Source organism: Balaenoptera musculus, chromosome 7 (assembly GCF_009873245.2).
Source record: "Balaenoptera musculus isolate JJ_BM4_2016_0621 chromosome 7, mBalMus1.pri.v3, whole genome shotgun sequence".
Taxonomy (NCBI): domain Eukaryota; kingdom Metazoa; phylum Chordata; class Mammalia; order Artiodactyla; family Balaenopteridae; genus Balaenoptera; species Balaenoptera musculus.
This window is the reverse complement of record NC_045791.1, coordinates 104,961,356-104,982,194: the sequence shown is the minus strand read 5'-3', so window position 1 is coordinate 104,982,194 and position 20,839 is coordinate 104,961,356. Positions and strand designations below refer to the sequence as shown.

Genomic DNA, 20,839 nt, shown 5'->3' with positions numbered 1-20,839 from the left:
AGATGCTCAGCAGCCAAACCCCGCCCACTAAATCCAGCGTGCCCTTCTTACTTCCCACCTCACGCGGTGAGCCTGCGGGCCTGGGCCCTGCTGATCCGGGCCTTTCTTCACCTCTCAGCCACACTTCCTCATCCCCAGACCTCACCCAGGGGATTTCCAGTGCCAACTAAGAGGGTGTAACTTTCCACACCTTTCTGCTACGTATGTATGAGCGGGTATATAATTCATCAGGACGTGTGTTTATAAGTTTGTTTCTTCTGAAATTGACTCACACTGCTCGTGTTACTTTGCAATTTCCTTTTTCCATTTGACGTTATATCCTAGACAGTCTACAAGTCAGAAGAAAACTAACTCTAGTTAACTTTTCATGTTGGTACGTGTATGTATATGTATTCAGACATAACTAAGTAAGTGTTAATACATCAGGACAAGGCATTACATTTTTAGAAATTAGAGAGAAAAATCAGATTTTGCATCTGGGGATCCTTGAGGGTCTCCAGCGGAGCAGGCCCAGTGGCCGAAGTTGCAAGGGCACAGATTTCAGCTCAATGTAAGGCAAGGCAGCCATAATTTACCCCGGCCTCCGGCCCCTCCTAGAGCCATTTTACCTTTAGAGGCACTAAGCAGCTAACTGAAAACAGTGGCTTCGTTATCTGTGTTTTGGGTTTAAATAATTTTGCTGTCTCCTTCAAAGTTGTCACCTTGGGAAGTGACAGACACATTCCAACAACAGTGTGACTTGCACAACTGATTTTTGGAGATTTTCCTGTAGTCTAAGCATCTTTCACTTTCTCCCCACACCCATACCCACCCCCACCCCGCCCCCAGTTTAAAAAGTTAACACCTGGCCTTGGGGAAAGCTGAGTAAAGTAGAGACCTGCTGGCTCCTTCCCAGGTCATCCTGGCTAGTCCTCCACAGTGCGCGTCAGGACCATGACAGAGGGAGAGCCCAGAACCTGCCGACCTGAGCTCACCACAGAGAGTCAAGTTTTGGCCCCAAGTGACAGGTCCTTTCCTTGTAATTTTCCAGCTAAACCCTTTCAAAAATCTTCTGAAAATTCTAATTATCACTACAAATATTTTCAAACACTAGCTTCTTAAAATAAAAATCTGCACAGAGTAGCAAAAAGTCCAGAAAATTAAAAGATGTCTATATTCCTTCATTTACCATAGACTATAACTTCCACAGGGAAATTTCCAAAAGTTGAATTTCCATCATTAACAGCTGAACCAAATCAATTTTCCCTTGCAGTACAAAAACAAAGGGGTTAATAGCAATAAAATAAAACCACCCCACAGGGATAACAGATACGGGGGAAAAAACAGATCTTGAGGGGAGCTTTTTATGGACAAAAAGTTATTGGAATTAAATAATTAAGATATTAACTCAAAGTATAATATAAAACAGTGCTGAAGGATGAGACACACAGGTGGTGTCTTTTCACAGTCCTGAGAAGGCCAGTGAGTCAGGGAGCTGGGTTCTCTCCAGAGTCGGCAAACAATGGCCTGTGGTCGTTAGGCCAGTAAACTAAGAAGGATTTTCACATTTTTAAATGTTTGAAAAAAATTTTAATGACACATAAAAATCATATGAAATGCAAACTTCAGGACACATAAAAAAAAAAAAGGTTTATGGGAACACAGCCACGTTCAACCATTTATGTAATGTCCGTGGCTACCTTGTGTTACAACGGGCGGATCTGGGTGGATGAAACTGACGGTGTGGCCTGCAAAGCCTGAAATATTTACTAGCTTCCTCTTTATAGAAAAAGTCTGCTGATCCCTGTTCTAAACCAGCTTTTACTGCCATCAGCTCTGTGTGACCTTAGGCTGGCCTCCTCCCTCCTCTGGATCCACCTTTGTAAAGGAAGGGGCCTGGAGAAGGGGCCAGGATGCCCGGCCGAAGTCCAGAACTGCAGCGAGCAGGGGCACCCGCTGGCGCCACCTACAGCCCATTAGGAAAATGGCAGGCGGGAGGCTGCCTGCAGAGGGACAATCGCTCACAGATCTGTCCTCATTGGCGGAGCCGTCCTCGTTGGTGGAGGGCTCTTAAATGAACTGTCTCCCCCACTGATGCCATCAGTGAACAAAAACTTGGCTTCTACACACCTTTTACATGGACAGACCACAGCTCCAAATAACAACGCACCTTCCAGCGTTCACTTCAGGAATAAATGCTCCCCACAAAATAGAGGGAATGCAAATCACTTATTACCACAGAGGACAAGAGAGGACAGCCATGTATGGGTTTTTTAGGTCTGAAGGAAAAATAATGAAATAGCTTGTCATGTGCAAATCCGTCTACAGCCCATGAGTCACCATTCTCTACACCGCTTCACAGGACTCACTCGGGCTCACTCCTTCTGAACCTTCACGCTCTAAAACACCAGGTAAGCAGATTTTTCACAGCTGAGGTAACCCACACCAAAGGAATGCAAATGACAGGGTAAAGTGGTAGGTTGTGCCAGCTCTGACCCAAGCCCCGGACTCCCACCCTGGAGGTTCTCCCGGGGAGCCTCCTGGCCCAACGTTCACACCCACGAGGAAGACAGGGGAGGCTCACACCCCTTCAGGAAGAGACTCAGCTGAAGACCTGTCATCTTCCAGCCTCCCATCCACCCAAGTGCCGCAGAGTGTGGCCTCTCCGTGCTGGCCGCAGCAAGCCCACCGGGGTGCGGCCGACCGTCTCCAGACACGCCCCCCGCGAGTCCTCCCGCCCTGCAGCCACGTGTGGGTGCCGTCTAACTGCCGCCCCCCCCCCCCGCCCCGGGCCGGTCTTGGCACGCGCCCCGAGCAGAACTCAGCGTAAGTGACGTTCGGAGGCTGCTGAGCGCACACAAGGACTGGAAGCTTTCACTTCTTTCCCCTGGAGCCCGGCCCCCAACCCGTAAGGCAGTCCAGGATGGACAGCTGAGTGAGTAGAGGCCACGTGGAGAGGGCCCGTGGCGGACGCGATGCCAGCTCAGACGCGGAGAAGAGCCACTGACACCCCGAGAGAGGCCAGCAGAAAACCGCCCGGCTGAGCTCTAGCCGACCCACAGAACTGTGAGCAGTAACGCAGCAGGGACCGAAAGCTCCGTTTCTGGACTAACTTTCCAAGGCAAGGAAGAGACTCAGAATAGTTGGCCCGAGTTTTCTATGTGGTGTCAAGAGCCTCCAACTTACTTCATCATCTTCATCTTCGTCATCATCAGATTCAAGAACACCGTCCAATAGCTCTTCTACAAAGAAAAAAATCAATGAATAACCGCAACCACAGTTGGGAGGCTTGGTCAACAAAATCCTTTAGCTGCTGCAGAGACACGTTAACACCCTAGTGAGAGTTAGGTTACAGCAAAACAGTCATGTTGCTGGTACCATTTCAGCCATAGTTTGATATCCTCCTAAGCAGTTTTAAATATCTCTCTCCATTTTTATCAGAACACATTAGTAGTAGCATGAGAAAAATTAAAAGCCAACATATCATTTGAGAGTAACTTAGGGGAAAGAAAGTAAACTAGTATTATTGCTAAGCATTGTACTAGATAGCGTCATACGTGTTATTTCACTTAATCCTCAGTGAGAGTTTGTTGACTTTTATTCCCATTTTATAGCAGATAGCAAATAGAGGCACAGAGGATAAAGGACTTTTTTATGGTCACATTCCCAGCAAGTGAGAGTTGACATTCAAACAAAGTCTATTTCTAAATCCCATGATTTTTCCACAGAGGCTGGGGTAGTGATCATGGCAGGCAGAGTTCCCGAAGGCTCCCGTGGTTCATTGCTAGATCTTAAAAGAGTTTAAAAAAGAGGAATAAATTAGTAGCACAGTGGAGTCAGAGAAAGAATAAGCCTCTGTTTCTTCATCTGTAAAATGGGTATCAGACCTCCTACTTCCTAGGGTTGTTCGGGGCATTTTACAACAAACCAGAACCAAACCACCTGGCCCAGGGCCAGGTACACAGTAGGCATTATGTAGAAGCTGGTTACTTTCTCCTCCACGAAGTCTTCCCTGATCCCTCACTGAGCAGTCACCTCCCTCTCAGCATTTTCTCTAGAACTCTCTGACAGTACTCACCACCTTTTAGGTCTGAAGGAAAAATAATGAAAAAGCTTGTCATGTCAAAATCCATCTACAGCCCATGAGTCACCATTCTCTATACCATGTGACTAATGAATGAATGGCTATGACTTGTCTGGGTATATTTCTCACCCACTGCACTGGACGGTGAGTCCCCAGGGCCAGAGCATCTGACCTACTCAGCACCTTCCTAATTATCGCTCATTTCTTGAACGGACGACATGAAAGTAAAGAAAGCCGGAAAGAAGAGGAAAGGAAATCAAACAGGAAATAGGAGGACAGAAGGAAACAAAGGCGCTGAAGAGACTGCCCAGCACACTTAGGAAGGCGGCGGATGCACGTAGACTTAACCAAACCCCAAAACCATTTCCTAGAAGGGAATGCGTAGAAACGCCGGGACTCCCGTTGTCCTCGACGCCGCCCTCATTCTGAAGGGAAGGACTCCACTGACCTGGCTGGACCGAAGCCAGCAGGACACTCGCAGGGCTCGCACGCCTACCGTGGGCTGTGCCGGTGTCGTGGAAGCTGCTTTGCATACTGGAGGATGTTGTGTCACCTGCATCTGGACTGAAGCCTAATAACCCAACGTCTATGCCCTCCCAGCCCCTGAACAGCACTGCTCCTTCCCACCTCCGGTAAGTGGCTTTCACAATGGGGAGGCTGCTATATTTACCAATTGTAAATTAAACCTTTCTTCTTCAAATATGGAAACGCCTTTTTTTTTTTTTTTTTTGAATCTCAGATATTTCATGAGGCCACAGGCTAGTCCAGCCACACTGCCCCCTCCCCCTCCCCTGTGGGCTCAGACTCAACCTACTTTCGGAACAATGCAGTCCTGTGAACTCAAGTCCCTTACAAGCCTCTCAGCTCCTCCTCTCCGGGAGGACGGGGACACGAGTCCTGCTTCCCACACTGCTCCCTGGGCCGTGGGCCCAACAACAGGGCGCTTGAGTTACCAGCGTCCCTTCTTTCCTGAGGGCCCTCCGGGGAAGCCGGCTCCGCCTTGCTCTGCCCAGTGACCAGTCAGGTCGCCCTGTCCTCTCTTTGGTGACCGGCTGGTATCTGCCCGTCCCCCCTTGCTGAGCGCGGGAGTCACGGACAAAACTCCCTGCTGCTGCTGGCCATGCACTTCCACTTGTCACATCACCAGGCCGGGAGTTCCCCTTAGGCTTTGTCAGAGCAGTCCTTCCCCTCCTGTGGGGTTAGAGTTCTAAAATACATGGGAATTTTTGTACCTGAGGACCTTAAAACTCCACTAGAAAAAGAGTGCTAGAGGATTGAGATGGACTTGAATTATGAAAACCCATGTACGTGTTTTCATGTTCACTAAAATAAAACAAGAAAGTCGATACTCTAAAAAAAAGACTGTAAAATCTAAAACTAGATTTACTAGCTTAAGATTCACCTATCTTAAACTAGTAAATGACTCATAACTCACGCTCGGCTATCAATTTCCCCTTGAGGATGAAGACTGGACTGGATGGAAACTCTCCAGCTCTCCCTCCTCTAGGTTTAAGCGCGATGCTTGTAGATTCATTTTGACTTGATGGTTGTTGACAGGTATCCTAAGGTATTTATGTGTATGTATCTGGTCCTCCACCCAAATATTCAATGACTTTCTAATTTTGTTTCAAAGTAGCAGACTCCTGGGTAATCATCTCTGGAGTCCTGCCACTGTCCTATGGATACAGAACAGCTTCTGTGCTTGAAATGAAAAAGAACTACTGTAGGCACTCCATTTAAACTGGAACTTCCGGAGCTGAGCAGGTAGATGCCAAGTCTGTCCTGAACACACAAGGCTGTAAGGCTTTGGCTCTGTCCAGGACACCTTCTTGCTAAAGCACATCCCTTACAGGAATGTGGACTGGCCCCTCATCTTCACAGGCGTCAGCATGCTGGTCCAAGGGCCGGCTTTATGTAAGAGGAAGAGATGTTTTCTTGGCCAGAGAGACAAGGCACCCTGCTTTCTGGCTGCCTGGGAGGAGGGAAGACTGATAAGGAAATAGAGGTGAGTGTGTCTTGATAGACTGACTGAAACAGAGTCAGCCTTGAAGAAGGTTCCCAACCCAAACCTGACCCTGACGCTGCAGAGGACTCCTGGCCTGGGAGGGAGGTCTCAGCATAGCTAGCGACCTCAGAGCAGATAGGCAACAACTCTTCCCAGCATTCCCCTGCCTTCCCAAACTGTGGCCTGCCCAGAGAAGGTTAGGGAGTAACCTCTGCCAGGACTAAGGTTCGGTTTTATTTCCTTTTATTATTTTTTTCAATGTGCTCGCCTAGCAGAATGGAAGTGCAAAGTCAGAAATGCAGTTGCTGCAGAAAATACAAATCTGTTCCTTGCCCACCTGAATCTGGGATGAATTATACTTGCTCCATAAAAACCAAAGGGGAGGACATTCAAGTGGAAATGGGCCCCCAGCCTGAAGGCAGCCAAGGTTTAACCTCACCGGCCGCTCTCCCGGCCGCCTCCTGTTGATGGGGAGCCCTCTAAACCCCTCCTTCTGCCTCTCCATTTCTGTGTCCCCCCGAGGCAGGGCCGCACACTGGAGCCACCTGGGAGTTTTAAACACTATTCGTACCTGGGGCTCCTCCAGAGATTCTGATTTAATTGGCGTGGGGTGCTACCTTGGGGGTTTTCAAATCTCCCCAAGTGAACTGCCCTGTGCAGCCCCAGCTGTGAACCAGGAGCTGGGAGAGCCACCTGTGGGCTTCCTCCAGTGAAGGGCTTCAGGCACTTCCCTTTGCTTGGCCTTGGTCAAGCTGCTGCCTTGGGACTAGAGTAGAGATCAGGAGATTCATTTTTTACCTGCGTTCGTGTGAGGAACAGAATCTGTGCACTTGGACTTTCAGTGATGTGGACCAGGGCATGCAGAAAGACGTAAGTGACAAACTTGACCCTGGATGCTGGCAGTGCCAGGTGCCTCTGGCATGTGTACAAGTCAGGATCAAGGCATCAGGGGGCCACAGGAAGAGCTAAGAGCGTCCCCACCACCCGGTCCCACCCAAGGCTTCCTTTACCTTCCTTTCCTGCTTATTATGGGATGTGGGTGGTCACAGTTATGGAAGAAAGGGGATCACATCCTCCCACGTTGCTGGTTGGCAACATGAATTCTTCTGGAGTGAATGAACGTGGGAGGACAAGGGCCTTTTCCACGGTGGTGCCGGAAAGATTGGCATCTGTTTTTATTATCTGACCCTTGGACCCTGGGACAGCCGCCCTAGTGGTCTGGGGGAAATAATTAGGAGGGGGAGGCCCACATAAAGAGAACTTCCAGTTAGAGAAGGGTTTCTGCAACTGCTTTTGAACTCTTTTTGTTGACTATAAGCCAAAAGTGTGATGAGAGACTATTGATCATGGGACAAAGTGGCCTTGATTACCTGGCTGAACTTCCGTTTGTGGGTTCACTTGGGTCTCTGCACCTCCCTTAAGGCCTCTTGAATGAATTCTAAGACATGACAAGCCCCTCTAAGAAAGTCCATGTGTCTTTCTAGCATATGTGAAAGATTCAAAAGATACATAATAGATTCTTGCATTAAACAGACCTGAATTAAGCTGCTTGATGATAAATTCAATCTGGCGGATCATTTCAGCATTGCCTTCTTTGATGAAGCAGCAAAGGATGTCTTCCATTCCCTAGAAGCATGCGAGAGAGTAAGAGTTAACATTTCAGTTTTGGGGGGAAACTACTTTTCAATGGAGTAGTTTCACCTAATCAAAAAAACCAAAAACCAAAAACCAAAAAACTTTTTTTTTCAGGAGGAAGGGATATGCACAATAAAAATCCTCTGCTCAGTTCTAAACATTCTTTTTGTTGTTTTTACAATTCACAGGGAAATTATTTTATTCTTGGTTGACTATCTGACCTAATTATAACACATTTATTTTTTAAAAAGCTATTGTAAAATTTTACTGTGTTAAGTCTTCCTTTTAGCTTTGGCAGTATCTTGTTTGGGGAGGCGGTTTCTCTCCCATGTTTTCCCTGTAGTTATACACTGCCTTCTGGATTTTAGGGCCAAAAATGGTCTTTGAAAAGTAAAACCGCATGTTCAGAGAAGTAAAAGAACAAATAGAACCTCTTTTTAAACAGCCATCATTCTTTTTCTATCAAAATAATTATAAAGTCATTACAGTGTGTATTATTTACTACAAAACACTGACATCAGAATTTTCAATTTTGACTAACAGAATTCCAGGGACATGTAGAGGTAAGATACTGACTTGACCATAAATGTCTATTTCCCCTCCTTCCTCTTTTCTGTGGGACTTGAATGTATGGTTGGAGCTGATGAGGCCTTCCTACCCCCACGAGGGGAAAGTGTATCTGATATTGAACCCAAAGCAGAGGGAGCAGAGTACAGAGGTGCTGGTAGAGAAACGGGTAAAGTGACATGTGAATCCTGATCAAGCTGTGCCTGAAGCTTGTGCCTGAAGCTTATGCCTGGACTTTTCAGTTACCTGAGCCAGTAAGCTCCTTTTTAGGTAGGCCAGTTTGGAATCAACAGCTCTAACTGAATCAAAGAAGAAGTGCCAAGTGCAGTTTTGAACATGGTGAGTTCCCATCATCTAAAGCAGAGCATTACCTTCTAGAAAGGTTAAATCTGGATTGTAATTCTCGTTTCCCCATAAACTAGCTGTGTGACCTTGGTCAAATTATTTAAGTCTTCCCAGCCTTTTTCCTCAACTATAAAATAAGGATGGCAACTCAAGTTAACACGAGATTTTTAAAGGATATAATTGGGTGTTGGTTATGTAAATATATATATTTGTCAAAATGCATTGAACTGTATATGTAAGGCTTGTGCATTTCACTGTTCATAATTATACCTAAAAAAAAAAAAAAAGCATCTAGTCTGACGACTGGCACATAGGAGATGCTTAATAAGCGGTTGAGACTGTGCTTGCTGTGTCTGGTAGGGGTTTCTGGCTCAGAAGAGAGAGCTGGGAGCAAACAAGGTTCGCGGTGGTCCCAGAAGCAAGGGAGCAAACAAGGTTCCCGGTGGCCCCAGAGTGAGAAGAGAAGAGGGTCAGGACAGAGCCTTGGAGAACCTTTAGGTTGTTTCCTGTTTTCCACTATGATCAGTAATGCTGTGATGAATATTTTGATACATGAATCTTTGTTCATGTTTTTGTATGGAGCTTCAGAAGTGGAATTACTGGGCAAAGAATATTAATATTTTTGAGGACTATTATACATATTGCCAAATTGCTTTCTAAAAATGCCATATCAATTTATTCTCTCAGTAAGATTTCCACACTAATTTTTTTTTTTTAATAAATTTATTTATTTCTGGCTGTGTTGGGTGTTCGTTACTGCGCACAGTCTTTCTTTAGTTGTGCTGAGCGGGGGCTACTCTTCGTTGCGGTGCACGGGCTTCTCACTGCGGTGGCTTCTCTTGTTACAGAGCACGGGCTCTAGAGCGCAGGCTCAGTAGCTGTGGCGCACGGGCTTAGTTGCCCCGCGGCATGTGGGATCTTCCTGGACCAGGGCTCGAACCCGTGGTCCCCTGCATTGGCAGCGGATTCTTAACCACTGCGCCACCAGGGAAGCCCTCCACACTAATTTTGAAAGGCCCACACATAATGGATGCCATGGAATACAGCAAACAGGCTTACCAACTGTAATGGACAACTGTTAACTTTTGTAGCTGATGAACACTTTTAAAACAGCTTCTCTACAATGTGTTCATTTCCCAAGGCCGCAGCCAGAATATTAGCATTCCCAGGCTCCCTTCAGCCAGGGTGCAGGCAGATGACCTAGGTCCTGCCAATCAAATGCACCCATGTGAGACTGAGTCAGAAGTGGGCAATGTGAAGAATCAGGCACACGGGGAACACACGTCTTTGTGACAGTTGGGCAGGCGGCATCCCGCCCTTCAGGGACAGCAGAGCAGAGTTTCTGGCATTGCAGTGTGAGCTTGGGCCCAGGGCATTGGTGCAAGGCACGGTGGGGATATCACTGGAGCAGCCCCGTGGAGTGTGTGGGCATTTCTCCTGGCTTTGTGGCTTCTGAGCCCAGCTCCCTGGTTCTCCCAGAGACTCTGAGAGCCTTGACAGAGCATCTGGTCTGCTCCAGCCCAGGGCGCAATGTTTGGCTGGGGTTTCGATCCCAGGGAAGAGCTCCTGGCTGACAATTACTCCAGCCCTGGGTGCAGGAGGCCTTGGGGTAGCATTAGGGTGGCCCTCTTGATCGCATCTGCTCTCCGGCCCCAGATCTTGGTGGTCTCTTAAAGTTCAAATGGGCCTCAGGGCACACATGTATCTTTTTCTCCTTTTTTTTTTTTTTTTTTTGGTATTATTTTAAGACCACCATAGTGGCATTTGGTACTAATCTAATTTTTATGTATTCTTTCTCATTTTCTACAAGCACACAAACGTTTTACACAGTTGCAAACACAGAGTTATTATAATGTCATATTCTGCTTTTATCCCTCATTACACAATAAAGTTTCCATACTGTCTCATACTGCTTTTCTTCATTATCATCTTCAATAGCTACTAATACTGTGAGCAAAAGAACCACAATTTCATTAGCAATTCCTCTATTACCAGACATGTATGTTCTGGTTTTTCACTATTATAAAAATATTGAGGGCTTCCCTGGTGGCGCAGTGGTTGAGAATCCGCCTGCCAATGCAGGGGACACGGGTTCGAGCCCTGGTCTGGGAAGATCCCACATGCCGCGGAGCAACTGGGCCCGTGAGCCACAACTGCTGAGCCTGCGCGTCTGGAGCCTGTGCTCCACAACAAGAGAGGCCGCGATAGTGAGAGGCCCGCGCACCGCGATGAAGAGTGGCCCCCGCTCGCCGCAACTAGAGAAAGCCCTCGCACAGAAGCGAAGACCCAACACAGCCAAAAATAAATAAAATAAAATAAAATAATTAAAAATATATATATATTGAAATGAGCCTCGTCATGCACACAGCTCTTCTCCTCTGCATCAATAACCAGAGGAAAATGAATGAATGCAAAATAGGTAGGTTTTCATAATTTTTCACGTGTACTGCTGAACCTCTTTCCAGAAGGACTGTGCTGACACGCACCCGGCACGGTCTGAACGTCTGTTCTGCCACCTCTTCCCCGGCTTTGCGTGTGAGCAGGTGTTAGGCTGGTGAGGTTATGGGTCGTGTTCTCCTCACTGTCTGGCTTCCTTTATTACTGTTTTATAATAAAGGAAAAGGATGTAATACCCTCTATCAATCTAAAAACCTCTTCAAGGATGAGAGTGAAATGAGAGGAAATCTCAGGGTTCTAGAAAAGCTCTGTTGAAGCCATATCCTCCCTTAGAGGCCTCTCTTACAAATAAATAGGTAACTACTCAGGTGAAGTGTCCAAAACCTTCCTCCATTTGCTTATGACTTTGATCCCTGTTAAAATGCCAGAGGGAAGTGTATGCTAGTTACACCTTTATCTAAGTGGTCTACGTTTTCTTTTCAAAGTCAGTAATTCAGAGGCTGTCTAGAAACTTACGTCAGAAACTATAAAGGAAGGTATTAATGGATTTAACTATAATTAAAGCTGTCATATAGCCAAAACCCCGTAAGTAAAAGACCAATGAAAAATTGGGGAAATATTGGTGATATATGTCAAAAGATGAATAGCCCTAATTTCCCTTGCGACTTCTTTGATCCAGAGGCAACTTAGAAGCGAGTGGCAGCCAGGCTCCGAGACGAACCCCCCCTCCTGGAATGCGTGCTCCCGGGCCGTCCCTCCCACACTGCACCCGAGCCGGTCCTGTGACCACTTCTGAGACTGGGTCATAAAGGAGACTGTGGCTGCTGTCTTGCTCACTCTCTGACTCTCTAGGGTCCCTCAGGGAGAAGCCAGCTGCCATGTGGAGAGAAGCCCTATGCGGCAGTCCCCTGGCCAGGAAACGAGGTCCCCAGACAACAGCCAGCACGAGAGCGAGCTTGGAAGCGGATCCCTGTGCCCTCGGCTCCCCGGCTGAAGTCTTCACTAAAATCAAAGGAGAGACTCTTGGCCAGCACCACGCAGCTAACCTGCTCCTCAACGTCTGTCCCATAGAAACTGTGAGGCAGTAATTTTTTTTAAGCCATTAAACTTTGGGGTAATTTTTTATGCAGCAATAGAAAACTAATTCAATTGTGCCGTTTAATTTCCAGACATTTGGGAATTTCCTAGATGCCTTATTATTATGTTTATGTTTTTCATCATTATTTATTCAACCCTTTTTCTGCCCATTACCTCTCTCCCCTCTCCTGGGGCTCCAATGACAGACGTGTGAGACCTCTGGATATTGCTGCACAGGGCTCTGAGGCTGTCCCATTCTTCCATCTCTTTTCTCTCTGGCCTGGATGATCTCTAAGGGCCACCCCTCTCGTGTCCGACAACAGCGAGTCCCTTCCCCCCATTTGGTGCCTGTCCCTTTCCTGCCCTTAAGTCTGCCTTCTCCACCCCTGTGCCCTGGATGTCTGCCCTTCATGCTTTTGGACTCCATGTCACCTCTGTTCTTTCTTTTTCTTCAACCTACATGTTTTCTTCCTTGTTCTCTGCCTTCGTGGACAATTCCTCTCTTTGACCTGACTGAATGACCATAATGCAGAAATTAATCAAGTTTATCTTCCCCTGTTCTGTACTGAAAAAGCAGATTTCTTTTTTTCTTTAAAAGCAGTAGGCAATTAAGTTTCACTGTTTACTGTGACCACACAGAATGGATCTTAAGTAAGTTTTTGTCTCTGGCATAACTGCTGATGTAACTGTAGATGACCCATTAGAAGATTTAGTAATTCTTCTAAGTAAGCAAAGCCAAGTGGAAGAACATGCTTCATTGGTCTCAAACTGAATTTAGCCTGTGTTTTGACGATGGAAATATATTTAATCCCTTCATTCTAAGCATTTAATACGCACACACGGTTTCACATGTCGTAAGGAAAAAGGACAAAACTCCAACGGTTTTGATTAGATCTAGAAATGTTTGTCATCTCAAAAGAAGATGCTGATCACCTGAGGTTTGTTTTAAGCTTCCAATATAAACACTAAAGTAAACACATTAAATATTCAGTTAACTCTTTTCCAACCAGACAGTTTTATCAGTTTTATCTGTTGCACCTGGTCGCTATCAGAATGCCTGCAGATTAGAGGAGTGTTATGATTGCCCCAGGTCTCACTGCCACAATTCCTCCAGGAAGCCTGGAGGTGAATCTGGGTGATGATTTTCTCCGTTTCATCATTTTCTTGCTAAGCTTCTCCTACTATGAAATCCATAAGCATTCCCAAAGCCCCCAATTAAAATGAGTCACTTAAATTTTTAAAAATGTCTACAACTTGCCAAAAAATAAACCTGCTAGTAACTTCTGACGCTGTGGTTCTTAATCCTGTCGGCTGGGATCCCTTGAGAATCTGATAAAAACCACAAACTCTCTCCCCAGAAAACTGCAAATATGTATTTGGGATACAATTTCAGGGAGTTCAGAAGCTGTCTGAAGCCCTTCCCTGGGGCCCCGTCAGGAACCCCTTGTTCTAATAGCCTCTGAACGTGGCACTGACAGGAGCTGACCGATCCCACAGCACGTTTTCTTACCATTGCTCTTGCTTCTTCACGAATGGATGGAATAGAAAGGATGCTGTACAGAGCTCCATTCACATACGGCTGTATCTTTAAGGGGAGAGAAAACAGTCATTTGCAGGTTCTCAAATACCATACAACTCAAACATCACACACTACCCTTGAGAACGGCCTGGCTAGTGAGGAGGGCAAGCACTGCCACCTTCACAGCTCCCTGAGCTCCAGGATGCAGGTCTCCAAATGACAGACATCTCCACTGGCACGTCCCAGGGCAACAGCTAAAACTAAGAGTTCAAAACCAAGGGCATCATTCTCTCCTGAAGCTTACTCCCGTTACATGTCATTGCTGAATTAATGTCATCCTGATGACTCAGGCTAGAACCTTTGGAGGCATCACTGATTCCTCTCTCTTCTTACCCTCCAGTGTTGGGTCTCCAAGCCATGTTTAGTAGGAACCCTTCTTTTCCATAGGTGCCACTACAGTCCTTGTTCAGACATCATCGCCCATGACCTAGGCTACGTGAGATCTCCAAAAGGGCCTCTCTGCCTTCTATGTTCACCCTTTGATCCAACCATCATATCATTGCCAAGATTCTATAGCATGGGCCAAATCATCCCTCCCCCGACCTCGGGAACCTTCCGTAGAAACTACCTGGAAAGTCCTAACTCCTTACTATAGAACATAGGGCCCCTCAAGGTTTGGCCTCTATATCACCTTCCTCTGCTCCTCCCTTCCTGCCACTTGGAATTCACACTACACAGATTCCACTTCAGGGACTGCCCCCCACACCCAGCACACTGTGACACACCCTGGCCTGGTTCTAGCAGCTCATCTTGCTGGGAATGCTCTTCCCATATATGTCTGTCTGGAAACCTATGGTTCATCCTTTAAAACTCAGCTCAGGGGCTTCCCTGGCAGTCCAGCGGTTAAGACTCCGTGCTTCCAATGCAAGGGGTGCGGATTCAATACCTGGTCAGGGAACTAAGATCCCAAAGGCCACATGGTGTGGCCAAAATAAATTAATTAATTAATTAAAAATTAAAAAATAAAACTCAGCTCAGACATATCTCAGAGGAAGCCTTTCCTGAGCCCCCAGACAGGCTGCTCTGCTCCCTGTACATACCTCCCTCCGCTTCTGCGCTGGATTCAGCATTTATTTACTTATCTGCTGCCCTGCGCGGCTTGCAGGATCTCAGTTCCCTGACCAGGGATTAAACCCGGGCCACGGCAGTGAAAGCCCAGAATCCTAACCCCTAGGCCACCAGCTAACTCCCAGGATTTAGTATATTTTTAAACTTATACTTAGGTCTCTCCATGAGCTCTTCAGGGGCAGGACCCATGTTTTACTCACACAGGTGACCCTAACATCAAGCCAGACAGGACATGGTACACGGCAGCCGCTTGATAAATGGGCTTTCCCTTTCGAGCGGACTGCACGCGCTACATACGGTCTCTCCGCAGCAGGGGGGCGGCCTCATTTCCCACCACTCTTTTCCAGAACTGGATTTCTTACCGCTTTTCATTTCCGCTAATCCAATGGGGAAGAGAAGACATCCTATAGTTGTTTTTATTTTCATTTCCCTGACTACTAGCAAAACTGAAGGTCTTTTCATATTTACAGACCATCAAGATTTACTGTTCTGTAAACTGTCCATTTATACACTTTATCCTTTTTTTCCTGTTGGTTTTTTCTCTGTTTGACTCTTAACGTCTATCAAGAGCTGGCTAAAGAGGGCAGATCTTTGTGGAGGTTTTGGCTTCAGGTGCAAAGTTATGTCATGGTTTCCACAAAGGCATTTGTAGAAAGCGGGTGAGAGAATAATCATAGTGTGTGTTAGCGGATCCAGACCTCTATTTTATTGAAAAAGGGCTTGCCGCCCATTGGCTAGAGCACCACACGGATGAGAGCAGACGCAAGGACGGCCATCCTGCGGACAGTTCGGCAGGATTCTGACCCAAGACTGACACGTGGGGTGAGCCAGCGGTGATGGGTGTCTACGCCCCAGGGAAGCTCCGGCTCGGGCCCTCGAGGGGGAAGTGCGGCCACGTCCGCCGAGGACGGCTGTGGCAGCAGAGGGGTGAAGGCAAGCAAACGGGGCACCCCTGGGGGACTGGAGAAGTGAAACGGGAGGGCTGCCAACAAGGGGCTCCTGTGCAGCAGCGAGAGTTAACGACCTACACGTACATAAAGCAACAGAGAAAGGTCCTAAAGACACAGTGAAAATGGAAGAAAAGGATGGGATTTAGAGGGCAATGTTATTTATACAAATTGAACACACCCATAATATTAAATATATTTTCAGGTTACATACATGTCCATGGACATATATGAAACCCAACAGAGGAGTGTCAACATGGGGGGAGGAGCGAAGCAGGGGGAGGTGACCAGGAGGAAGAAACAACCCCCGGGAGGGAGCAGCCCAGGCCAGTGAACGGCAGTCGTGCTCACAGCGGGAAGCCAGGGGACAGCCTGCTGCTCTGGGTGCCAGAATTTAAAAATGATAAAAGCCCTGACGTAGCTTACACAAATACCTGGAAGAGGGCAAGTGCAGTTAAGTACCCCAGGCCACCCTCCCCCAAGCCCGGGGCTTACGGCGCTGACCGGGTACCTCGTGGTTTTCATGGCCGAGCAGATCCGAAAGAACTTTCAGCACGAGGCCCGCCACCTTGGCACACATGTTCTTCCCTTTAGGAGGAAAAGAGAGAAACAAAACAGGACATGTCTAAACTCAGAGGCACAGTTTCAAGTCAGGCAGACTTGAATATGAACCTTGGCTCCTCTGCCTGTGAGCTGTGTGACCCTGGATGAGTCACTTCACCGATTTGGGTCCCAATTTCTTCCTCTGAGGTCCCTTGGGGATTATTAATGTCCACCTCAAAGGGCGATGTAGAATTAAGTAGCTCAGTATATCTCAGGATGTTAACACTAAAGTTTCCCAAAGCAATATGAGAAAAGGAGACAGGAGCATGAGACATAAAGAGAGCATCAGTTTTTTGTTTTTTTGGTTTTTTTTGGCCGAGCGCCATGGCCTGTGGGACCTTAGTTTCCTGACCAGGGATCGAACCTGCGCCGCCTGCATTGGAAGCACGGGGTCTTAAACACTGGACCACCAGGGAAGTCCCGGCAGCGCAGTATAGGGCGGCACACTCCCAGTGCTCAGTAAGTGGCGGCAGTTCTTATTTATCAGGAGGTCAGAGCTGTTCACTACACTGAAACTCGATGAGTCAAAGAGCCATGCTCTCCTCCCAAGTGCACACACCATCACTTAAAAATCCTACAGCTATTTCAGAAATTCCAAACATCATCATGACAATCGCTGCAAATAAACTGATAATAAAGAAAAGCCAATTATAATCTGATAAATGTTTTAAAGCTAGGAAATTTGCATATGCTACTTTTTTAAAAAAGATAGAAGTAAGTCATTTAGTCAGTCAACAACACACAGTTAGGTGGTTCAGATTCCAAGGCGTCTGAGGGTGAAGGAGCTTCTAACAAATACCCCTGAGCTATTTATCCAGGTAACCTTCTCCCAACACCAGGGCTGCTGCTCAGACAGAGGTCAGCCATGGGCCGGACGTGGCACCTCTCCAAGGAAGCTTCTTCCATCCCAGGGAACAGATCATTTAAGTGGGATGGAACCTGCAGGAAAGCTAAAATCACTCCCTTTATTGATCAAGACGTAAATGACGTGAGATGTCACGTGGGAATCGCTGTCTGTACGAGGTGGAGTGGGGAAGGTGGACTGTGATTAAGGGCAGGAAGCCTGGTTTAATGTCACCAACTTAATCCTGTGCAATCTTGGGAACATGCTTCTCTGTCTGCAGATAAAACAGATCATAATTCTTCACTTCCTACCTTTGAATAATGCAATGAAGATGAAGAAAAATGTAATGCAATTCAATCTCCTCTTAATGTGGGTACTGCATATATATATATATAAATTATTCTTTCCAAGGCCAGAGTGGTATTTTGCCTTTAGGGGTTCAACAGCTTTCTACCTAGCTGGACATGCTTCACACTCTTTTTCTGTTTTGCGTTTTCTGGGAGGGAGACGAAAGGCAGGCCACATCGGGCTCGTGGGTTCTCCAGAGCCGGGGGCGGGGGGACGGCAACAGTGAGTGAGACCTGTGCTCCGGAGGCAGAGGTTCATGAGCAGGGCCACCGAGTACTCGAGCGCGTAGTCAGACAGGCGGTCAGGCTCCTGCAAGACGTCAATCAGCCAGAAGAGGAGGCCGTCTCGAATCATCGCTGTCTGCAGTGGGCGCCTAGGAGGAAACAGCCCGCAGGGAGTTAGCAAGAGACCTCTCACGTGAGAGTACATAGCAGTGTGAGTGCCCATCAGAAAAGAAACTTCACAGAAGTTACGGACGCTGGCGAGTATCTTACTGTTAGACCTGTACAACGGAAACTACAACAATAAATTCTTTACCTTTCAGGGATATTATTAAAGGTTTAAAGAAAAATAAGGCAGTAAGGAGACTTCCTACTCCGAAAGTTTCCTTTTCAATATTTACAATTAGCAGCGTATTACTTCAAATACTTAATAAGTATTTATTGATAGCTTTTGGTCTACTTAACCCAGGAAACAGAGTCATAGAAATAGTTCACTGACAAACAGATTTTTACCTAAAGTCTAGTCTATATAATCTAGTTTGGGCACTTTGAGCTATGTAAAAATAAAGAAATACAAAAAAGAAGACCAGCTCATATAAAAACAGCTCGATACCATTTTGATTCAGATCTCTATAGAATAAGGGTAGTTTAGTAACCTGGGTAATACAATTTATATGGAATTATTTTCTACCCAAGGTCCAGGTGGAAAATCTTACAAAATCCAGTGCCTCATCATAATGTGTTACAGTGGATGTTATCATGTCAACCTTAAGAATTTATGGGACTAAGCACTATAATAACTACAGTTATTAAATTTCTAAAAGTTTTTCAAATATAGTCAACATCAAGCTAAATCATCTTTATAAACAAACAGAAACATGTTCCTATGATCTGAGGAAGTAATAACTCTGGAGATTATTTATAGTTCTTTCAATTCATATAGGTAGAACAAGAAATTTTCATCAGCAGGGACATGGCAAATAGTAGGAACTACATACCTACAGCTTTCCCCACACAAAACATATACACACTTAGAATATGTCCCTTTTCAGGTTTTAGGTTATTAGTGAGAGTCAGTCAGATGTTAACCACAGTCCCTAAAAAGTTAGGGACTCAGGTACTTAAATTCTTAGTAGTCAACGAGAGAGTCAGGTGGTCATCAGGGAATATGGACTCTGGAAGAATTAGCATATGACCCAGCAATTCCACTCCTAGATACCTACCCAGGAGAAAAGAAAACATGGGTCTACACAAAGACTTGTATGCAAATGTTCATAGCAGCATTACGTGTAATAGCCAAAAAGTAGAAACAACCAAGATATCATCAACTGATGAATGAATACACAAAATGTGGTCTATCCATGTAATGGAATGTTATTCGGCAACACAAAGGAACAAAGTACTGATACATGCTACTTGTATGAACCTCAAAAACATTATGCCAAGTGAAAGAAGCCAGTCACAAAAGACCACACCAGTACAGGTAAATCTATGGAAAACAGAGTGGTGGTTACCTGGGGTGAGGGATAAGAATGAAAAGTGACTGCAAATAGGCATGAAGTTTCTTTCTGTGGTGATGGAAATGTTCTAAAATTAGACTGTGGAGATGTTTGTACAACTCGGTAAATATACCAAAAATCATTGAATTGTACACTTAAAACGGGTAAATTTTGTGGTATGTAAAATACACCTTAATAATGCTGCCAATTTAGAAAAAAAAAAGCTCTGGGAGGACATCAGATCTGCTTCAAGAAGAGGTGTCTGAGTTTTAAATCTCTAACGTGGAACACTCCCAAGTCATGACCAGGTCCAGGCTGAGACTACAGGGCAGGTGGCTGAGATGGGTGGACCAGGACCCAGGAGGCTCCACCCCTGACTTCCACAGAGCGACCTACCCCACCGACTGTGATTGTGCATTTACACGTGCCTCTCCCACAGTGAACAGTGAGCACTTGCAGGTGGAGGCTCTATCGGGGTGCATTCATGTGCTCATCTCCAAACCTTGCACGTGGCTTGAGACACAATCTAGCATCTAGCACCTGGTCAGCACGAGATAATGGTCATTAGGAGAATATAACAGTGCTTTAGAGTGTAGGAGTAGGACGGTTTAGTGGATCCGAGATACACTTTCCAGCTCTTCTTCAGAAAGCCACCCAACCTCTTCTAAGCATTCACTGAAAAATATCACCTGCATCTTGGATTGTCACTGGGACCAAATAAGCACAAAACAGTGGCTAAGAAACCCCTAAGTTGATTTCACAGGCGCCACCATGACCTACTGCACGGTCAGCACCTGAGGCTGAACTTCTGCAAGGCCCCGAGAACATTCTCCCGGGTGATGACGTCCTTGTCTTCCTCCTTCAGCCTTTCTTCCAGCATCCGCAGCACCTTCGTGCTCTGGGCAAGGTAGCGGCGACCTAATAATATAACCAGAGATAAACAAGGGAGAGGATTTATCTTGTGTTAAGTTCATGCTCCAAAACCACTTTCTATGAAAACTTTGCATATAACACACGTAGAGTTTGGGTAATTTTATGTTCTAGAAAACTTATTAAAGCATATTTCAACTGCAAGTTGGTTTTACTCAATCAACTATCTAATGAATGGAAAACCACTTTTCCTGTCATCTAAACACGATTCATCACTGTGTTCTTGTGCAGAGCGCTGTCTTTTATTTACCCAAAATCTTTTTTTTTTTTTTTTGAAGATTTTTTTTGATGTGGACCATTTTTTGTTTTTAAAGTCTTTATTGAATTTGTTACTATACTGCTTCTGTTCTATATTTTGGTTTTTTGGCCCCGAGGCATGTGGGATCTTAGCTCCCCGAACAGGGATCTAACCCACACCCCCTGCACTGGAAGGCAAAGTCCCAACCACTGGAGCGCCAGGGAAGTCCCTACCCAAAATCTTGAACCCAAAAGTCAGATCACGAGGAAAAAGGGGGGTGATGAATCTGTGTGTTATGAACCCCTCAGTCTTAACAAGAGAGGCAGCCCAGTAGAGCTTTCTGGACACACCCATGGCCTGGAGAAGAAGTCAGGAACCATACCTGGAACCCTATCACTAGCTTGTTGTGAACTTGTATCTTGATACAGATGACGTTAATTTCAGACGTAAAGTTCAACCGTATTATATGAATG

General features: G+C 46.1%; 1 protein-coding gene across 1 annotated transcript in view; it reads right to left on the bottom strand.

Moving 5' to 3' along the window:
• The window catches only part of ARMC9 (armadillo repeat containing 9), a 157,257-nt gene that overhangs the window by 72,402 nt on the left and 64,016 nt on the right, over window positions 1–20,839 (bottom strand). Inside the window, exons 15-20 of the mRNA XM_036858302.1 lie at window positions 19,993–20,116; window positions 17,712–17,851; window positions 16,195–16,271; window positions 13,600–13,674; window positions 7,604–7,694; window positions 3,166–3,221 (exon numbers count right to left, since the gene is read on the bottom strand). Of these exons, the coding sequence (XP_036714197.1) occupies window positions 3,166–3,221; window positions 7,604–7,694; window positions 13,600–13,674; window positions 16,195–16,271; window positions 17,712–17,851; window positions 19,993–20,116 (563 nt within the window). The remainder of the gene's footprint in view (window positions 1–3,165; window positions 3,222–7,603; window positions 7,695–13,599; window positions 13,675–16,194; window positions 16,272–17,711; window positions 17,852–19,992; window positions 20,117–20,839) is intronic.